The 16,205-nt window shown below is 39.6% G+C and overlaps 1 protein-coding gene across 1 annotated transcript; it reads left to right on the plus strand.

The window, feature by feature from the left end:
- Positions 1-4,256: 4,256 nt before the first annotated feature.
- SPCS3 (signal peptidase complex subunit 3) lies at positions 4,257-11,270 on the plus strand. Its single transcript, XM_065736605.1, has 5 exons — positions 4,257-4,402; positions 6,464-6,537; positions 9,140-9,216; positions 10,323-10,438; positions 10,831-11,270. The coding sequence occupies exons 1-5, from the start codon at positions 4,260-4,262 to the stop codon at positions 10,961-10,963; spliced, it is 543 nt and encodes a 180-aa protein (XP_065592677.1). The 5' UTR covers positions 4,257-4,259; the 3' UTR covers positions 10,964-11,270.
- Positions 11,271-16,205: the final 4,935 nt, after the last annotated feature.

Genomic DNA, 16,205 nt, shown 5'->3' on the forward strand with positions numbered 1-16,205 from the left:
ACTTCAAAAATGAGTTTAATCGGACCACTCCATAGCAGTATTCTGAAGATTACTTCATTGCTGTAAACATAACACTCAGAGTGAAAACACTAGGTGAGTAGTAAAAACAGTTGTTTTTAATTTTTTCTTTTAATGCAAAATTTGGAAAAGATTAATAAAATGAAATACCGAATGATAATTTATTTAATGGTTGCAAAAAGGATAGTGTGTAGAATTATTCTAATATTTGAAGGGTTTACCATACCACAACAGACAATACACACATACAATAAAACCTTTAAAAATATTACGTGTTCTTTTGAGCTATATCCTTAATAAGTTACACATTCCAGCTTAAGAACAGAAAAACAAGCAAACTATATTTCCCTGATAACCGGGAGTTCAGAAATTGGAATTGTGTTACAGCAAGAGGAAATCAAAATAAGCACCATAAAACATATTCCTCTCCTCTCAGTAGACACGCTCTGATTTCTGACATTCATTCAACCCAAGGACTTTGTATTTTGACATCATTTCTCCTCTCTCATAAGGCTATGAAAGACATCAGTTCATTTTAAAAGCTTTAATGCACAAAGGCTTGCCTTCAGTTTTGTTAGATACCTACCTTCTCTATATATTTTGCTACAGAACTTCATTTTGACCAGTTCTTGAATTGATCAAGAAACTACAAACCCATGCCTTCAAGTGCATATTTTCTTTCCCCCCATTGTATTAAAATTACTACTCTGATAGAATTTAAGTTCTATATAAACCAATCTCTTCCAGTATTGGACCACATGAATGATGCAACTTTGCATTTGTAACATCTTGAAACTTTTCTTTAATCTATTGCTAAATTTTAATGAATTTAAACTGATTTTATTCTGGTGTTTGGTCTTTCCTTTCTGTTGAAAATACCACACTTGTCTTTGGAAAATAGTTCGCACATACAGACATGCAAATCTGGATTTACAGAGGATGGAATTACTGTCCTGGGATTTAAACATCAATCAATATCTTTTTACATTCCAGATGCTCTCCACATCATATTTACTTAAAACAATACGAAGTAATTGAGATATTTAAATGATTATGTAATTCCAGTATTCTAACTCTCAATCCTTTGAAAGAATATGCAGAAATTGTAAAGCCATCTCATTTTGTTACACACCCACTATAGAGCTGCTTGTCACAATGGTGACAGATTCCGCTTCAAGTATAAGTCTAATATCAAACAATCTCTGCTATCAGCAACATTATTTTGGGCACCACAATATATGAAGGACATGAAACTATTAAAGACTGTCCAAAGGATGGCTGCAAAGATGCTGTGAGACTTATAGGGTAAGACACCTGAGGGACAGCTGACATTCCTTGGCTTGATCGGCCCAAAGAGGAGAGTGAGAGGAGGCATCATGGCAGCCTATGGCTTCTTCATGAGGGAAGCAAAGGGACAGTTGCTGGTCTCTCTCTCTGATGACAGTGACAGGACCCAAGGGAATGGAAAGAAATTCTGAAGGATCAGGATAAGTGTCAGGAATATATTCTTCCACAAGAAGATGGTGGGCAGTCGACAGGCCCCCGAGGGCAGCGGGCACGGCACCAAGCAGAGTTTATGGAGCATTTGGACAGTGCACTCAGATATAGGGTTTAAATTCTGGGTGATGCTGTGTGGAGCCAGGGGTTGGACTCCATTATCCCTGTGGGGCCATTCCAACTCAGGATATTCTATAATTATCCTATGAGCATGTTTGAACTCCTTAATCATTCCATCTACTCACTGACTGTAAAGCTGATAGCTACACTATAAAGTGTGTATAACTGACCTGCTTACAGATAAATTCAATCTGAATTCTGCTGAGAAGCATTTTATGTGGGTTCCATAGTATTCATTTCAGTCCTTTTGGACATCTGAATTATTAAGAGTACTGCAGCAGAAGATTCCAATAGAAGTCATGTAGCTACTTGGAGACATTACTAAAACCAGAAACATGTCAGACAGCAGGCACACGCTGACTGTTGACAGATAAAAGTCTTGCCCTGTAGAAATTTAAAAAGTTAGCACATCCAGCTGCCCATTCCATTCCTCTGCTCTAAGTTCTTGCCCCTCTTTCTCCCTTCCTGGAAATCAACAGGAAGGAATGTGAATTGGCACTTAGCCACTTCAGTTCAAAATCCGGCAATTTAATTTTAACTTCTCAATAAACTAACCTACTGGACAGTACACTGAAAAGCACTTACAACCCTTATCACCCATTCTGCTACAAAGACAGCAACCTTCTGTTGAAGTGTAGTGGACAATAATGTCAAAATTCATGTACAAACTGCCTACTAATAAGAAGTTTAGCTGTATTTTTTTGACAGCTGGATGTAGTGATATAGTGTATTAATTAATTTTGAAGAGTCTCCTCATTTTGTATATCTTTCCCTTTTTCATAGTACCTTCTTTTGGGTCCAAAACAAATTTTTTCAGTACCAACTGCATGTCTATATAACTTCACAGCTTGCTTCTTCTGCAGCTAATTTTCCTCCTTCCGTAGCTATGTGGTACTACAGCTAATATCTGAGCTCCCTTGACAGAACTAACTTTGCTGTTTCTCAAGTAGACAGCACAGCAACCTGAATTCATGTAATTTAGTCTGGTATTCTGCAGTTTTTACAGTCAATCTTTTCTGTAATAACAGCATATTGTCAACAATGTAAACAAGTCAGAAGCGTTTGTTAAAATGTCTGCCTCAGTTGCCTGTTTTGCCCAACAGCAGAGCTTTCAAATTTCTAATTAAAAAAAAAAAAGCTTTAAATGGCAACTATAAGAACTACAGATAAGAGAAAATAATCCTGTTATTATTTGGAGCTATCTTTTCCATTCTAGCAATATTTTGTTACTTCTGAAATATTTAACTTCCCCAGTTTGCAGCAAGTTTCCTTTTTGCTGCTAAGTCTACAAATATTTTGGTGGAAAATATCCACTTTCCAGTAACAGTTATCCAAGGTTTCAGTAACCCTCAATTCTGAAGCATAAACCAAAAATCTCTTCCTCCCAACAACTGATGTTTTGAATAGCTAAACCAAAATATCAAACAATAACAAGTTGATATAAACCTTTACACAAGAATGTCTAGGCTCTGTATTTCTGGAATTCTTTTGGAACACAAGGAAAATGCAGAATTATGACATCCAAACTGGCAAAGAATTTAACAACAGCAAAGAGACTGTTTGGGTCTGCAACTTATTTCATTATGGGGATGCACAGACACATGGTAAACAACAGCACATCCCCACCGATACTTTTCACATCTTCAAGTTAATTATCTGTAGCACAAATCTGCTGATCTGTTGTAATTAAGCTGTGCATGAACAGAGATTGTTTTATCTGCAAACGTTTCTTTTCTGCCCTGAATCTCAGACTTGACTCTTGAGTTACAGGGGAAGGAAAGAAACAGGACCACAATATTCTTATTTTGGAAGGGCCTGACAGTTTGCACCTTCTTCCCAGCATCCCTGCAGTTGTCATGAGGCCTTCCACCTTTTCAGACCCATGCGTGCTGGCGCATGTGCCAACTCCTAGCACTCAGTGTGCTGAAATAGCAGCGTTGGGAAGTTAAACATAAGTGAACCGCTGCTGACACCTGTTGTGCACACTGAGGAACTGGTATTAATCAGGCCTAGCGTATGTAATGGAGTTAGACACATAAATACCGCTGTACAGACTTCATAAAAACAAAAGCATTTATCACTCAGGCTTTCTGCACAGTGTTTTAGGAAGAAACACAGAAAACGATACACACTCTCCCTTTTCTGAGACCTGCAAACGGCCGCGGGGCAGGAGCGGGCCCTGAGCAGTGCTGCGCAGAGACGGCTAACGACCCATTGTGCTGGCAGCGATTCGCAGTGACACGCCGCCCAGTCAGCTTCACTTCCGATCCAGATCAGGGGGCGTGACCGACGCCTGAATGAAGCGCGGCGTCCGCGGGCGCAGGCGCGTTGCGAGCACTGGGCGTGCTCTCGGCGAGGCTGCACCTCTCCGTGCCGACGGCGCGCCCCTTCCTCCGCGGCCCCGCGAACGGCGTTGCCGCCGCTGCCCCGAGCAGCGGCCGCAGCCCGGGAGCCCGCTCGTCTGCCGCCGCCGCCGCCGCCCCGAGCAGCGGCCGCAGCCCGGGAGCCCGCTCGTCTGCCGCCGCCCCGAGCAGCGGCCGCAGCCCGGGAGCCCGCTCGTCTGCCGCCGCCCCGAGCAGCGGCCGCACCCGGGAGCCTGCTTTGCGGGCCGAGCTGGGGGGGAGATGAACACGGTGCTGTCCCGGGCCAATTCGCTCTTCGCCTTCTCGCTGAGCGTGATGGCGGCGCTCACCTTCGGCTGCTTCATCACGACCGCCTTCAAGGAGCGCAGCGTGCCCGTCAGCATCGCCGTGTCCCGGGTAACGCTGTGAGTAGGGGGTCCGGCGGCGGGGCGGGACGGCGCGGCCAGGCTCTTCCGTTCGGCTCCTCCTCGTTGATCCCCGCTCCCCGCCCGGCGGCTGATGCGGCCGAGGCCGCGGGGGGCCCCGCTTCCCCCGGCGGGGCCAATGACGGAGCCCCACGACGGCGTTTCGCCGCCTCCCGCCCCGCCGGGCGGAGCTGCCGGGCCGTGTCCCGCGGGTTGTGCCGGGGCCCCGCGCTTCGGAGCTGCTCGAGGGTGGCTTGGATGGGGCGCCGGCAGCGAGGTCGGCCGGGTGGGTGGGGGCCTTTTTTCCTTTTTTTGAGGGTTTGTCACAGGAAGCTTGCAACCGTTCGCTGCGTGCAACATGGAGGGCTGCGCTTTCACCAGCAGCCGAGTTCCTGCCGCAACTCGAGGCCCCAACTGCTGCTTCTGCTGGAGAGGTTCTGTAGCAGAGTTACACCTGAGAATGTGACTCGCTGCATACAGTTCTGAACTGCTTCAACTTACCTTCGAGTCAAAATGTGCCTTCTTTTTTATTTTTTTCCCTTGTTGGGCTTGGTTTTGGCCTGGTCAGTGAGTTAAAGCAGCTGTCAGAACTGTACAGCCACCCCAAGGCGTGTGGATGGCTGGCAGCAGCCTTGGGAGGGCAAAATGATCCCCAAGTGAGTGGGTGCTGCAGTCACCTTTTGCATTGCTTTAACACCTCTAGCAAACAGACTCTGTAGGTATATTGAGTAGAGGATTACAAAAAGCTTAGAGTTGGCACAAAGAAAAAGTTAGAGTGTTCTGCTGAACTCCAAGGATGCAATGTAGCACACTAATTCCTATCCTAGATGAAATGTATTCTGCCCGTCCTTTCAGTGGTGCATGGATCTACTAGTAATGAAAGAAGAGGCATTATACCCGAGCTGTTTCTGAAATTCTTAGTTCTGCAGGCCCCCCAGCTTCAGGCCCATTACCCCAGTAGATTGACAGGCAGTTATTTGGAAATCATGTCAAGTGCTTGACAAGAATTATTACTTTCAAAGATATTTGGGTAGGAATGGAAATTCTTAACAAGTCTTAAATTGCTAAGTTTGGGTGGTGGTGTTTTTGTTTGTTTTTTTAATTACTGTATCCAGGAGTGTGTTTTTTACTGGTAGATACCTTTTCCCTCTGAATTTAGTTTATATGGAGTTACATTTTAACAGACTAATTTTAACAGCTGAATATATGTAACTGCTAAGATCATAATTCCCTAGATCTTTGTTACACAGTGAATTAGGGCTCGTGGTTCATTGCCGGCCTGCTTTCTGTTGCAGCATAAGTTTAGTAGGCTGATGCGGCTAAGTTTTGACAATATATATGAAAATACCTACTGTGTTATTTTCTTGTTTCTTTGTTTTAAACACTATGGCAACGTTCTTTGTTTTAAACACTATGGCAACGTTCTTTGTTTTAAACACTATGGCAACGTCAGATATTCTCAAAAAGTGGACCTATAGCAAAGTCTTCCAAAACTTTTGTATGATTTTCACTGTGTAGGAGAAAGTGTTTTCCTTCTACTGTTCCTTGCTCACTGAACTTGCCAAGGAGAAATTCTCTAAGCTGTGTCACTGCAAATGTAATGATGGTTTATCAGAATGGTTGGAGCGTCTTGTATGAGACTGAGCACAAGAGGCCTTCTAGTGTAAAGTCATTAAATGTTATTTAAAATGATTGCCAGCTACATCACCAGCCTTCCAGTCAGCTTTACATATCTGGGGATGGGGATATGTAATGCATGCTTTGCTAAAAATGTAATGTGGTTTAGGTTCAGAGAACTGCAAATTCTTCTTAACTGAAAAATAATTAAGGGTTTTTTGTATATTTGACATGGACTTCTGTGGAGGTAAAAACCTTTGAGACTGAGGCTCTAAACCTTGTGGAAGGCAGGCTTTATTGTCTAATGTGGTTACACTTCAGCCAAATACTTTACTAAGGAAGTACAGGGAACGCATGGAGAAAGTAGACAGTGAAAATAATAATTTGTGTAAAGTGTGAGAGAGAAATAAAGAGAAGATAATCTTGTGTTTTGTTTTATCTTAGGAAACATGTGGAAGATTTCACTGGACCTAGAGAAAGAAGTGATCTGGCATTCGTCACGTTTGACATTACTGCAGATATCCTTAATGGAAAAAGTGGTTTGAGAACGTTTTGCAATAAGATCTTGACACTGATTTTTGTTACCTTATAATCCTGATATTTAGGACATGAGGGAATCCAGAAATTCGTCCTAAAATCTAAAGTGTAAAGCAGTGAAAAATAGTATTTTGCGCATCTAGGGCATGAAAACAGAACCTGGAATAGTTCTGTAGATGGCACTGGGTGAGCTTTTTCCTGTGCTTTTTTTATGCCTGCTCTTGAAATAAAGCTCAGTGGAGAAGTACAGTGCATCTAATGAAGTGCATTTTAGTGCTGGGATGGTGTTAGTGTTAAGTGAAGATGGTGTTTGTGTTTTGAGGTGTGAACTAGTTGCAGAGTTTATATAATACAGGATCTAGGCTGTCATACTGAATCTAGGAACTCTCATGTAATTTTGAAGCTTATTCTGTGCTAAGATATTTAAAATTCCATCTGCATAGTAGCTGTATACAAGTACCTGTCCTCCTTTAAAAAGAAGTGGTATTTGTTTACTTTCTTAGTTATTAAACTGTCAAATCTCTTAACATTTAGTACCATTCAATTCATTGGGAAGCATACAAGATACTGCAAAATTTACTGTATTAATTTTTGCCCTCTTGTTTATTGCTGATGCCTTTATTCAGCTTTTTGTGTCTGTGTGTGTTTCTCTTTTTGTCATTCCTGTTAGTCTGTATTTTATTGAGAACAGGAGTGAGTTGTGCGTGTTCTTTGTTTCTTTCAGTGAAATCATTCTTGGATTGAATGGACCCCTTTCTGGGATGAGGATTAAAGATCTTGGTATAAAAATCCTATTTTTCTGCAGAAATCAATACCAAATATAAGGTCACATATTTTAGCTCAAGTGACTACACAAAGCTTTGCTTTGGAACTGGGCTGAAGTTCCTGCAACTTTTCCCAGTCAGTTGCTTTTTTGTCTCTGTGTTAGACAAGACACAGATTTCCTCTGTGCTTCAGAGGAGTTTGGTACACTGAGTAGTCAAATCAAATATGGTTCTTGAGTGGATGTAAAAGCTGGATAAGCAGGTAATCTGGATTTTTGCCTGTGTTTCTTGCAAGGGAGTGAGAAGGCTTTGTTTTATCAGCTGGAAGCAGGAAAGGTGAACTCTGAGTCTATCTTTTATCTCTGAAATGCTCATAGTTATTAAATCCACAGGCTAAAATGCTTCTAAAGTGCTTTAATAGAATTATATATGGGAAGGGGGCATGGCAGGACCCCTGGAGGAGGTTTCTCAAAGTGTCTGCAGTGTGCAGGTGGTAAAGACTCCATGTTCTATTAAAGTTTTTAACAATAGCAGTAGGTTCATATTTACTTTTAAAAAAATAAAAATTCTGACTTAGTCTTCCAGGCTTGACATAAATGAATCTCACAGTGTGTGGAGTTGTAAGATATAACTTTCTGATAGGTTTCTTTGGATAAAATCTTTAAAAACATTGACTCTCTACTAATGGATGTGATTTGTTAGTCCCAATGAGAATTAAATACATTGACTGTTAGAAGATGACTCTAGGGAAAGGAGAGGGGAGGAGGCAGTTTTCAAAAACTTTTAGGTGTAATTAATCAATGGCTGGCTTTAGGAATTATTCTGAAAATCTGTTCTGTGGGATTTCTTAACCTTGTGGTTTTGAGTTAGCTGGAGCTATTTCACCTGAATGTTTTAGCCACCGTTCTTGTAATAACAGCTGCTAATTATTTCTTTCCTCCCTTTCCTTCTGAACTAGTCTTAAAGTGATTCAGAGTTGGGTTGAGTGGGATGAGAGAGATTCTCCGAGCAGTGTCAAAACTTGTTCTATTTTCATTTATGTTACAGGAGAATAGAATAAAAAGGATGGCATTCTTGTAGGCTGGGGAAATAGAATGATACTGTTAATCTTCACTGTTAGTAAAAAGGTATTTTCTTTAGCAACTATAGTGCATTTCATTGCTAAATGAACAACCAGCACTATCAGCTTTGTTATACTGGTTGTTTCAAATGGCAGTTACGAATATTTCACTGTTGAGCAGAAGTTTTGGGCAGAGTTCTCTAGGTTGAATAAGCTGATGTTCCTGTGGAAAGTAGACAAATTTGTCATTCCAGGTGTCCCTTACTCCTGACTTTTCTAATGCAAATATTGTAGGCACTTTGAGCTCTCTGCAGTATGTAAACTTTGTCTTTTATATTGATTATTTCTGTATCTTCATCCACAGTTAGATGCTAGTGTTCTTTGATAATATCATAGTTTAGAGAGTTGCTGAAGAATTTTGCCTTGCTTTACATTTAACATTTTATAATAGACTGACTAGCAATGGGTCGTAGTTACTGACTTGTAATGTGTCGTGGTTTTGTGGTTTTTGTTGTGTTGTTGATATTCCACATGACATGATGTCAATTATAGAACTCCTAAATCAATAAGCAAAATAAGTGTTCTTTGATTTATGAAATCTGAGGCTTGAAAGCGATTGAAGAGTATCATGGAACTCTTGGAAAAGCTCTGATTTGTAAATAAAATAAGGTGCAGTGTCATGTAAGAAGTTGCTGTAATCATAGTCTAGATAGATCTCATGAAAAAAGTTTACAATAACCTTTTCCTTAATGTGCATACATTTGCAGAATGTATTTGACTGGAATGTTAAACAATTGTTTCTGTATTTGTCTGCAGAATATTCAACAAAAAATAATGTAAGTATGAAAAAGAACGTTGAAGTCACTACCCATTTTACTGTGTTGATTTTTTAATGCTTTGAAATACTGCTGGGAAGAGTTAAGGCACCAGTTTCCTACTAGCTTGGACCATTTTCACTGGCTTTCGTGGTTGCTTTCTTGTCAGTTTAACAGTTGATACGTGCCTAGTGCACAGAAAGAAAAGTAATTAGAATGGAATTATTTTCACCTGTTTGTGCTCTCTGATGTAATTCTCCCTAACTTTCTGCAATTGATTGCTGTTAGTTTGGTTTGGGCAGGTGTTGTGTTTTCTGTTCATTGATTGCATTACTAATGTTTGCCCACATCAGCAAGGATGAAGTGAAGGCTTTTTTTTTTCCTTTTACTACATAAAATTATTTCCAGACTTTTTTAAAATGTTATTTTATAAATACTATGGATATTGCATTTGCTTAAGAGCAGATTTTAGATTTCTTTATTAGGGACTAGGAATTCATTGCCATGTTTTATCTTATAGTTTTGTTTGTGTAAATCTCCAGTTCTCACTTTAGGCAGATATTGGCTAAATTATGCTGTATCGTACTGTGTAAGACTTTAACTGCATGCCATTCTTAATGCTTCACTACTTAGAGCAGTATATTGTTTCAAATACTTAAGATTTTGAGATCCATCTTTTTAAAGTCCAATAACTCTTGTAATTATGCTTGCAATTGAAGTAGGGGTTTTTTTTCTCCCATTGAAGTTGGGGGAAAAAATTAAATACCTGAGCAATGCAGCTTAATTTGTCTTTTGCTTGAAATTATGTCTAAATTCTTCTCTTAAAAACAACTTCTGCAATTCCAAAGGAACACCTGTAATACTTATTAAGTCTTTGAAATCATCTGGCCTGTGAAGATAGCGTTGTGGTGTTGCATTCAGCTTTTCTGTGTTCTTCTTTGTACTGTGCCACACTTCAGTTTTCCTGGTGCAAAGCATTATATTTATTGAACTGGTACAGGTTTGTAACACACACAACTTCAGGTTTTTAGTGGATATGCTTTGTAACTTCAGTGACTGCATACGCTTTGAAATTTATTTTTATCACAGAGGATATCTTGCTAATTTGGTTATAATTGTATTTTTAGGCTCTGAACCAAGTGGTCCTTTGGGACAAGATCATTTTGAGAGGAGATAATCCAAGGCTGTTCTTAAAAGACATGAAGTCAAAGTACTTTTTCTTTGATGATGGAAATGGTCTCAAGTAAGCAAATGGCCTTTTTTGTTATTGGCTTTGTGTAGTTTTTTATTTTTTTTTTAATTCCTGACTGTATTGCTGTGATAAGGTGTGTATATATTCCATTAGTCTACAGTGTGTTTGTACATGTATCCCAAGGTCATGCTTCTAGTATCTTTCTTATATGGAGTGGATTCTGTGCTGCACTCAACTCCAGAAGAGTAAAATAATTAAAAAATAAATTCTTACCTGTAAAACAGGGAATATTTCATGAAGTAACTATGTGAAACTTAAATTCCCTTTTTGTTTTTCCTGGATCAGGAGAATTCTTCTCATCCTATATTAGTTAATGTTAGTATTTGTTACAGAAATTGGTTAATTTCAGTACTTACTCTGATTTTAATTTCATGTTTTTGCAGGGGAAACAGGAATGTCACTTTGACGCTTTCCTGGAATGTTGTACCAAATGCTGGCCTTCTACCTCTTGTGACAGGATCTGGACATATGTCTGTATCTTTCCCGGATACCTATGAAACAACAAAAAGTTATTAAATTATAATAATAAGCAACGTATTTTTATACTTGTATATTGTGAATACATTTTATTGCGGTTTCTTCACACATCCCACACAACCCTCCCATGAAAGGTACTTAATTTCCTCAGGTTCAAAATCATTGAAAAAGGAAGAGTCAGTTTTTTTAAATAAAACATTGAAACTGAAACCTAAAGGAAAGGTAAATTGTGGAGTACTGTTTTTTGGTGTTTGGGGAGGGGGTGGGGAAGGGGGGAGCTTTTGTGTTGTTTTTTTTTGTTTCCTTTTTTGGCCATCAGGGTATGGATCTACCTTTCTTTTAAATAAACATTTTTACACCAGAAATTAGTCTTCCTGTTTTTAAGTTACTCTGGGAGTTATTTAATATGTGTAGAATGCAAATGCAGAGCTCAAATCTAAATGAAATTTGTGTGTACCTGGAAGAAATGGATATTCTGAGTAATGGTATTTCTGCTGAATGCATGCTTAGCTTGTTGCAGCAAGGTAACTGATCCTTTCTAATGCTGCCAAGTGCTACTCATAATCCACTGTGGTCATCCTGTAGATCTTCTGATCTTCTTTTGTGTGTTGCTGATGTGTGGAATATCACAGAACCACAAAATTGTAAGGGTTGGAAGGGATCTCTAGGGATCAAGTCCAACCCCCTGTGAAAGCAGCTCCCTAGCCCAGCTTGTGCATGTAGGTGTCCAGGTGGTCCTTGAATGTCTCCAGAGAAGGAGACTCCACAAACTCTCTGTACAGCCTGTGCCAGTGCTCTGTCACCCTATATCCTCAATTGTGTATTATAAAACACTTCAATAATTACTTATAATACAGATGATGCACTTGATTAGAACAGTGAAAAGGAGTCTTTTCCATATGTTAAGTCAGTGAGTAAAGTAGAAGCTTTCATTAAAGAATGAGCATTTTGTTTATTTTCTTTTGCTATCTGCTCAGTGAGGAAAAAACACACTGGTTTCCGAGGGGCCTGGAGCAGCTGTATTAGGGGTGCCCTTCATCATGAGGAATGAGACATGTTGTGCAACACTGTCCGTGAGAACATCTAAGAAATACAGTTTCCAATAGGAACAGGGGAATTCAGGGCAGATTAATACCAGCTGGTATTAATATAGTGTATCTGTAAGTTTTCCTGATCTTACACCAATCAGGAAAGTGAGTAGCAGTTTCAGCACCTCTGCTGGATCCATTGTGGTTACAAATTCTGCTCTTCCCTTTTACTGCTACAGGCACAAATCTTGTAGCCACAAAAATAGAAAGGAAAAAACAGTGTTGAAATTATCTCATACCGTGCTTTATAAGAATGGCTTATAACAGTTGCAGGGGGACTGTTAGGTCGTGGCTTGAACTGGTAATTGAGCAGCTGGTGAAGGGCTGTGGCTGGCTGAGGGAGCACAGGGACATTGTTTGCACCTGTGCTCCCCAGGTGGCCAGGAGGGGTTGAGCCACCCTGGGGTCATATAAGGGCCAACCACCGAAGGGAGAGTACCTCTTAGGCCTCAGCTGCTTTCTGGGAAGGAGTATTCTGAAGCTGGAAAGCCTGTTCAGCAGTTGGGTGAGTTCAACTTTTCTTTCTATGTGTAACTACTGGCTTGCTTGGGAATGTTTTGCTTGGCATTGCCAAGAGTCTGTCAGAAGCAATTTTGGTTCTTTTGTGTGCAGAACGCCTATCAAATGGTATTACTTACTCATCATGTAACCAGGAGGAGGAGCGTGTGCTTTTATTGCTTTTCTGATGTAGTTATTAATGTATGTATTCAGTGTATGGTGTAAATTTACATGCTGCAAAACTTTGAGTCCTCTCAGTGTGCTGAGGGTTTATAAAAAGGGCAAGCAGAGATTGAAGTTGTGAAGGACTTTATTTTACTTTTTTTAGATTGTTTAGAGTGGTAGCGTGACAGACTTTTGAAAGGAAGAGGTGCAAGTATTTGAAAGAAAAGGAAGCAAAAGAAAGGAAAATCAATAATGGAAAAGTATGAATGCTGATAGGTGGAAAACTGGATATTGACTTTGATTTGCTTAACGTTTTAAACACTGAAGTTGGAAGACTTAAAAGCTACACCTGTGTTTTGAATTGCAATTTATATATAAGCTGTGTAGATGTAAAACTGCATGTAAGTTGTCTTTTAACGGTAAACTGAACTGTGATGGGACAGCTGCAAGTAATGAGAAGTAGTCCCATAGGAGAGGGAATTCTGCGTGATCTGCTGTTCTATTGCATTGATTTTAATCTGGAAGATGTGATGTCCATCATCAGAAGGGTAACTGAATAGAAAGAGACTTTTCATCTATAACCATTAAAGTGTGTTAATTGTGTCTCTTTTCCCCATATGTAATACCTTATCTGCAAGGGGGGTTGATACCAAAAACAACTCAGGACGTGTGTCTCTGGTATGCGAAGGTCATACAGTATTGTTGATTTAGGGTACATATGCTGTTGCTCAGTGGCCCTGTTAGAAACAGGGACCCTGGGATGGCTGTGGTGCTGTCGGTTTGGATTGACTTCAGTTAGTGGCTGGATGAGCTTGGATCTAGTTTGAACTTCAAAATCTAACAGAGGGGTTGGGTGCATGCTTCTGAGACCTCAACTTTAGTTTTATACTGTGGGAACTATATTGCTGCTATTAAGCTAGCTAATTCTGCTAACCTAGCTAATTCTACCTGCTAGCCTCAGGACACTGCTGGCGTGTGGTTACTACATGGGTAATTTCTGTGGAAAACAGTATTTTGAGATCAGTGTGATGTACGAAGGAGAGAAGGTTAGAGTGATAGGGATAGTGCAGTGCTAACAGTATGCTCTAGGTAAAGGGTAACTCCTAACTGGGGCAGAGCCAGAAGCATGGTCTCATGCCTTCCTTCCTAGAGGAACTGCAGATAATCCTTCATATGAGGACGAGTGAACTGTAATGTGTTGTTACAACTTTCAGAGAAAGTTGTGTTTGTACTGAAAGTAACACATCTTTTATTTGTCCCCTGCATGCTTAGGAAAGTTTCACTTCCCTGAGCCTGTGCTGTTTTCCACAGCTTGACATAATCAGCACTCTGCAATGCATCCTGTTTTCTCTGTGCTTCAGTAGGTAATCAAATAAGTGCTTTAGGGGCATGAATAAGAAGCCACCGTTCCTGAGTTTGTGTTCAAGTTCTTAGAGGGAGGAACTTGGGTTTATCCTGAGGGAAAGGTCACCCTAAATGAGTACTTAAATGGTACTATAATTACTTCTCAGCTTCAGAGAGGAACAGGATCTTTTGTTCTATTTTTGGTCTGGGGAGGTAAATTTGTTGGCTGATCCCTTTAAAATCTTTCGAAAAGTAAAATGTCTGCTGTATTTTCTTGTGGAATAAGAACACTCTTTCATGGAAACAAGTGTCGTGTAGCTCATCATGTCTCTTAGGATGCATCTTATAAAAACTGCTGATGCTAGCAGCTGTTTGCATTCTTAGATTTGTTACTAACTAATGCTGCTCATGTTGTGATGCGTACAGAAGATATATTCCTTAGCAACTGATTTGCTTCGTGGGAAGGGGCTTGAAAACATTTTGTAGGACGTCTGAACCAAAAGCACTTCTGATACATTTCAGATAGTTAATAGAGGCACTGGAGGTGGGAGCTCTTGTCAAAGGATTAAAAAAAAATACACTCTTAAAGCATCTTGGGTTTCCACTTACTGATTAGAGTATGCAGTACGAAATGGGAAATACTATGGGTATGAAAGGAAAACTACTATTTAAAATCTCTGTTTAAACTTCTATTCCCCTGCATATTCAGCCTTTATGGATTAGCACAAGAGATACTGAACACAGGAGGTCATGTAGAATACTAATTACTATTCCTTTTTAGTTTCTATTATTATAAAAAGAAGTTGAAAATACATCTGTCATTTCTATGAAGTGAAAGCAATTTAAACTGAAAATTCTGGAGTTGAGGGAGCAGTCATTCCATGTTTGGATCAAAAATACATAGAAAACAACTGAAAAATCTTGAATTTAAAGGATGCTACTCATCTGAAAACTGAAGTGTAGATATACGGCATTGGTCTGGAGCTGTTACAGACATGGGTTTGTGGTTGGACTAAATGATCTTAGTGGTCTTTCCAAGCTTAATGAATCTACGAATTCTTTAGATATCTATAGCAGATATGACTTTGTGAAACACTTCAGTAATATAGTCTCAATTAAAACACACAATCTTTGGAACATAGAGCTGGTAGCAGCAGCTCTATACTCTGAGAAAGTGTTCTGAGAAATAAATCTCTAATCAAAGTATTGTTACTTTTTAATTTGGGGATAGCTAGTGGAGAAGGATAGTGGCGTTTTTAGATTGCTTTCTGGATTTAAAAATTGTATAAACATGTTAAAACAATGTAATATCAGATAACAAAAGTAAGTTGTTTTATGAAGTACTTGTGACTGAGCATTTATCCTTTATTTCCCCCATCCTATTCAATTAATCCTTATTAGAAATTTAAGTACTGATGTCTTGAACAGCTGATTAAAGGAATGTCTTACGGGTGGTACTGGATGTTTTTTAGCCTTTCTGGTAAACTGATAATGTATTGCTCAGTAGGATTATGTGATATTTATTTATGCAAAGTTCTTTTTTTTGTATTTAATTTAGCCTTGTTGCTTAAGTCTGTGCAGTTAAGTACGCAAGCAATTATATCTGCATAATCTAAAGTACAGATCAGAAACTGGATTTCTATTGAACAAGTTAGTGAGGTAATTAGCCTGGACTAAGTAGGAAGTGTTATGAATACTGCTTTTGAAAGATGTTGAAGTCCTCATTGACAGTAATTATACTCAGTGAGAACTTTCTGATCTCAAGCTTAAAGTGTTTGAGGAGTTCGTTATGTACGATTTTTAGCATAAGTCACCAAAACAGTTTGTTCACTACAGGCAGGAGTTCATGTAAATAAGTCCATTACATATTTTACACTTTTTGTGATGGTGGTATTTCACCATTGCGGTTGGATCTACAAAGTGCATTTCTTATGGTAGGAATCCACAAAGGCAGATGGGATAACAGTTTTGAGTAGCTTCTAGTGAAACAGCCTAGTGAAACTCTTGGAAAAGGGGCATTACAGTCAATGGTTTTGGCATCTATAAGTCTCCTTTCTGTCAAAAGAAGAATAGAAAAATCTCAGATCTAGAAAATAACCTAGGCCCATGACGCTATGCAACATCTGTAATCAGTCTATTTGTGGAATAACTGTGTGACAGGGTAATGTTAATTTTGCATGAAAGCA

The sequence above is a fragment of the Cyrtonyx montezumae genome, unplaced genomic scaffold (genome assembly GCF_038088225.1).
Source record: "Cyrtonyx montezumae isolate F1298 unplaced genomic scaffold, pur_monq_1.0 scaffold_2, whole genome shotgun sequence".
In the NCBI taxonomy this organism is placed as follows: domain Eukaryota; kingdom Metazoa; phylum Chordata; class Aves; order Galliformes; family Odontophoridae; genus Cyrtonyx; species Cyrtonyx montezumae.

Bases quoted from the DNA above. Each gene is read 5' to 3' on its own strand.
- SPCS3 (XM_065736605.1), top strand. From the start codon at position 4,260: ATGAACACGGTGCTGTCCCGGGCCAATTCGCTCTTCGCCTTCTCGCTG. The intron at 4,403-6,463 runs GTGAGTAGGGGG...GTTTTATCTTAG, and splicing joins GCCGTGTCCCGGGTAACGCT to GAAACATGTGGAAGATTTCA. The intron at 9,217-10,322 runs GTAAGTATGAAA...TTGTATTTTTAG, and splicing joins AATATTCAACAAAAAATAAT to GCTCTGAACCAAGTGGTCCT.